The 5,612-nt window shown below is 42.2% G+C and overlaps 1 protein-coding gene across 1 annotated transcript in view; it reads left to right on the top strand.

Annotated features, from left to right (window-relative positions):
- DYNC2H1 (dynein cytoplasmic 2 heavy chain 1) overlaps positions 1-5,612 on the top strand; it is a 601,360-nt gene that overhangs the window by 145,273 nt on the left and 450,475 nt on the right. The window contains exons 53-55 of the mRNA XM_019524237.1: positions 647-728; positions 3,325-3,479; positions 5,217-5,354. Of these exons, the coding sequence (XP_019379782.1) occupies positions 647-728; positions 3,325-3,479; positions 5,217-5,354 (375 nt within the window). The remainder of the gene's footprint in view (positions 1-646; positions 729-3,324; positions 3,480-5,216; positions 5,355-5,612) is intronic.

Here is a 5,612-nt window from a genome sequence, read left to right on the forward strand (position 1 = left end):
GGCTCTGGCTTCAACATGGCTGCCAAGTGCTGGCAGCCACGTAGCTGGAGGCTGGAGCTCCCTCTGGTGGCCACAGGGGCACCTGTCAGGACTGCAGGGACTTGGGACTAACTTTACTGCCAAATACAGGGATTTGGGACTAACTTTAATCCCAAATCCCTCCAAGTGTAGACACCTGCCAAAAATCACTTAATGAGCATTAGTTTAATGCACATAAAATTTAGTTGTGCATAAATGTATGTGCGCACGCACCCATAGTAGCTTAGTATGTTAGCAGGACAGTCGATTTAGGTGGGACCAACATAGCCCCAAGCTGGGTCACTTCAGCCTGCCAAGTCGTGCTGCAATTTATTACTTCCTTGGTATTTATATAGATGTAAAAGTCTTCAGTGATTTTTTTTTTTTTTTTATGCTTCATTATAAGTAACAGACTGTTCTGTTGAGTGGACAAGATGTTATCAGTTTCAACAATTCACTGTTTTGTCTTATATATTTTTAAAGGTGTTTCTGAAGGAAATTTGCCTTTGAAGGGAATTTAGGTTTTTAAAACCTGTTTACATTAATAAGTGTTATTATTCACTTGTTTGTTTTTGTCTTCACTTACGGCTTAATTCATTTTTGACCATAAAAGCTGTTTATATTTTAGATACCTGAAATGTTGTTTACTGATTCAGATGAACAACAAAAGACTGACAGAGCACAAAAAGAACCCAAGAAAATATATTCTGGTAATATTTTCATGAATATTTTTGAAGTTATATTTATTTTAACCAGCTTATTGCTGCTCTTGTTTTGTTATTTATTTATTAGATGTATATGCCACTGTTCCCAAAAAAGAATTAGGGTGGTCCATAGTAAAAGCCAAAAAAACAGAAACAGAATAAAATACTGAAATAAGAAAGTGCAACAAAATCTACTTTCCCTCAACCACTACCTCCCAAAACACCAAATATATTTTAATATTGTTGAACACACTGATAGTGTGATTAGCTTTGTACTGCATGCACACAAAAGTCTAAATACTATAGATGACTGTGTGAGCAGAGTCCTCCACCCAATAATAGCCTCTGACATTAGGACTGGCAGGCACCTTCTGGATGAGCAAATCTAGTCCCCTTCTTTTGTAGCCAATCATGTCAGATAACTAACTACATAAACTGATGAAGCTGCATCTTAAAACTAGTTAATTTCTCTATCTACTCATATGAGAAGTGTGTTTCAGAACCTCACTCCATTGATAGACACTTTTTTCTAAGTCCCAGCCTAAATTTATTTTATGGCCACTTTATAGACATTTATGTGTCAAAACTGTCATTTAACTTCAGTAGTTCTTTTTTCTCCCTGATGTTTATTTCTGAGTGGATTTATAGAGAGCAGCCATATCAACTTTCAGCCTTTCTTTGGCTACGTTAAACAACCCCAGGTCTTATTGTTTCCTTTCATAATACAGGCTCTCTAGTCCTCAAGCTGCCCTTCAGTAAATTTTGGTAAGCGTAGAGCAGTACACTTACAAAACCATACACAATTATTTTGGGATTGGAGCCAAAGATAATCTGTGAATGACACTGGAGAAGAACTAAAACCAAGCTAATTATGATACTAATACCACATGTAGAACCAAGGGCTAAGGGGTGTAAAAGAAATTAACAAAGCTGTTGGTAGGATGGGTATATTTTTGCCCCCTCCCCTTTTGCCTCCACAGTTCCAGGGAGTGAGTCTGTCATGCCAAACTCAACTGCTTCAAGGAGGCAGAGCTAGGCTCACAGGTTGCTGCATGGATTTGCTGCCTTTTTTTTCCTTTGTGAATAGGATAACATCTTTTTTGCTCAACATTTAGGGCAGTAGTTGACCTTCCAAAACCTCCTATCATGCAAAGAATATCTGTTCCTTTCACTTCAGCATCTCTGATGTTATCATCAAGCCAAGGAAGGGCACAAAGCAAGAACCCCTGAGCATTTGAGCTCATATTTGGCTACTTCAAAGATGGATTTTGGCTTTTACAGTTGGTAAATGCCATGGCCAGGTTGAAGTGGAGGCCCTTCAGTGCCTCTTTGAAGCAGAGAGCGCATCGGAGCCCTGTGGGGCTCTGCCATGAGGAATGAGGCTGGGAGGTCTGCATGTACTTTGTAGGGTGATCAGCTGCAGTAAATGTGAAAACCACGGCTGGGGCTAAGGGGAGATATGGCAGCCCATCTCACGGAGGAAGAAGGAATGTTAGAGCCGTGCTGGGTGGTACCAGCAAAAGGCCAGGAGGTGCAAGCGTGTTTGTGCTGTGATTGCCTGCTGTAATTGGCAGAAGCCATGACTGTGGCAAAGGGGAGTCTCTTCAACTCTCCCTGCTGAAGTGTAGGGACCATCAGAACTCTATATGGCAGTGTTGTTTAAGAGCTGGGAGGCACTGTGAGGCCCAGGGATGGGTTTAGTGCCCCAAGTGCTGTAAGCCTGAGGGACTGCTGTAGCACATGAGCCTGGTGCACTTGGTCAGAGAAGCCTTTGCAAGTTTGGCAATGCCCTTACCTGCTGCTGACCTCCTACCTGTTGATAAAGTGGAGGGATCATAGTATTGGCACCCCCTGAATAGCCAAGGGTACCTTACACATTTTCTCTCCCACTGTGGATTTGCCGATGCCAAAATAATTGGTAAGCCAGGGCCTCAATCATACAGCCATGCAGATACATGGTGTTGCACAGGAGCATATACAGGAGCTGAACAAGCTCTATGAAGAAGTGCAGACAGATCTTGACTCTGTGTTGGCAGGACTATGGCCTGCACTGTACCTACTGGCACTGCTGGATTGGGAGCCACAGGGTGTGTGGGTGGCAAGTATTCACTGGGGTCTGGAAGTGAAAGTGAGAAGTCAGCAGTTAGGTACAGTGTCTCTGTACTCTCAGCTCAGGGAAGACAGAAGGGGAGAGAGGGGTGTCACTGGGTGGGTGTTGTTGCCCACCAGCCAGCCAGTTGGTGTTTTTCTTTGCACTCTGCTGTATTTGGGAACATATGAAGATGGGGACCCCTGCGAGGCATGCTGGCATAACTGCACACTGGACTCCCTGGCTGCAGGGTGCTGTGGCAGCCATTCTCTGGTGCTTCAGACAACTGCCACTTGAACATTTATATGCATATTTCCTACTATGCTTTTGTGGCACTGCAAATTTCCCAGAAATTCTTAACACTTCAAATAAATTCCTGTCCAAACCTTTAGTGGTGCTAAAAGTATGTCCTTACTTTATGATTTAAAAAGTGCCTCTTATTGGTCCGCTTCAGTTTTTATGTACAGCAGGAATGATAACATTGTTTTATAAATTATGTATTTTGCTATTTAGGTGATTCTGATTTTTTAAAGTCATTTTTGCCAATCCATGAGTCATGCAAAACATATGGAGCAACTCCTAGCAGATATATGACTTTTCTACGTATGTATAGTGCCATCAATAGCAGCAAAAGAGCAGAGTTGATAAAAAGGCAAAACCATTTGCAGGTATGTAACAAATAACAATGACTACATATCATATTGCAAATTATTTTTGCATTTGTTGATCTTGCTATTCACTTATTTTATCTTATGCATGGTAGACATCATCTGCTGCTGGCATGCTTAGCCTGGGCTTCCAGGCCCTTTGTTGTTTGTACATGCAACTCAGACCACATCATCTCTGGTTTCAGAGAAAGGGTACTAAAAGTTTTAATGTGAACACTATTAAATGCCTTTGGGGAGGGGTTATTTCCACCTTCTTCATTTTTCCTCAAGTGTTACAGGGTGGATGTACCTTTCAGAAGTGAGGAGAAGAAAACTTTCCAGCATCCCAACTTGTAAAGTTACTCTTCTGACTAAGGAAAGTTTTTCATGTGTACATGTTTTGTATGCAAGAGTCTGCACTCTCTCAGATGCAAATGACTCTCACCCCAGTCCAGCCCATGACTTGATGGTAACTGCACTCTCCTGGCAAGTAGGAGAAGTGTTCAGATCAACTAGTGTCTAGAATCAAGGTCTCCCACTTCCTAGACAAGTGTTCTTGCTTCTAGGTTAGTGAGCAAAACTCTACCCTTTTTCCTTTGGACATTTAGGGCAGAATTCTTTTACCCTTTGCACACCTAAATAATAGCTGTTTTCTAGCCACATCCTCTACCTTGCTATTTTGCTCTCTTCCTCCAGGCACCACATATCTCCCTCTCTTGGCTGCTGAGAGGAGCAGCTTGAAAGGGAGATCTAGCAAAATAATGCCTAAGCTGTGGTGTGGTGGGTAGAGCACTATGCTGGGAAGACAGAGCAGCACAAATGCAAACCCCTCTGGGTGACAGAGGCTTAGAACCCATCTCTCCCTCTTGCTGGGAAAGTGCCCAGGAAGCAATCAGCTATTGGGGCTCAAATATTGGAGATCTCTCTCTTTCTCTGGCATCTAGCACCCATTACTCTGTTTCTTGCCTGGTACATTTTTGGGACTTGCATATGCTCATATATTCACAATGAGTGTGCGCTCACAGCCATTGTGTAATCTGTGGCTTATGCTCAGTCTTCCTGCGTACTCTTAAATGTCCACAGTGCCGAGGTGATAGAATAACAGTTTGTGCCTATGTGCCACTTACCTGGCTGGAAAACTGCCAGTTAGGTGCACAGGGAGAAGTAGAGTTCTTTTTGTAGTTTTTCAAAAACAAACACAGCCTTCGGTGATTAAATGCAGTGATGGTTTCAGATTGTGAATCTCACATTAACAGAAGCACTTAAGGCTTTGGGAATTGTTTACTAGATAGCTAAGATCAGGAGTCAAATTTCAGATAGCCCTTTTTTCCAATTAATGATTGATCTTTGCATGTCCTGCTTTCTGTACTGGCTCTTGTGAATGCCTCTCCCAAATGTGTATTGTCTTCCTTTAAGGTAGAAGAAGGTAGCTACTTAACTGAGGTTTGTGAATTTCAGTATTAGAGGTGCATGCCTAAATTTTGGCTATGGGTGGCACTTATTGTCACTTCAACAAGGTCACTTGGTCATTGTGGCCTCTGAGCCCAATAAGATCCCAGAAAATTCATGACTAGACTTCTGCTGACTTTGGTGGGAACTATGTACCCCTAATCATTAAGACATTTTAAATGAACAGTTTGTCAGTCTGAATCATTTTGAAATTTTAGTATCATTATCATTATCAATCTGTCTGAAGATAGAAGTTTGAATGTTGTCTATTTGCTGTTACTAACCAGACATTTTCAAAAACATTCATAGGCAGGAGTGTCTAAACTGAATGAGGCCAAAGCCCTTGTCGATGAACTAAACAGAAAAGCTGGAGAACAAAGCATATTGCTCAAAACTAAGCAAGATGAAGCTGATGCTGCCCTCCAGGAAATAACAGTGTCTATGCAGGTAATGTGGAGTCATGAGAGAAGCTAAAATGGGAAAAAAACCCTTTTTGTTTTTTTCTGTAAGTGGTTTTCATGCATTTTCCTGTGTGAAGCTTTGTTCTGTCCCAGTGAAATTGGACACACACATACACACCCACCCACCCACCGTCTCTCAGCATTAGCTAGGATAACACATGCCGGCTAGGGTTTGTACTGTGGGAGAGGGGAGGGGAGGGAAGGGAAGAAAGGGTGGATCTCTGCTTGAGCAGCGAATAGCAAA

Source organism: Gavialis gangeticus, unplaced genomic scaffold (genome assembly GCF_001723915.1).
Source record: "Gavialis gangeticus isolate Ggan-Ray unplaced genomic scaffold, GavGan_comp1, whole genome shotgun sequence".
Lineage (NCBI taxonomy): Eukaryota > Metazoa > Chordata > Crocodylia > Gavialidae > Gavialis > Gavialis gangeticus.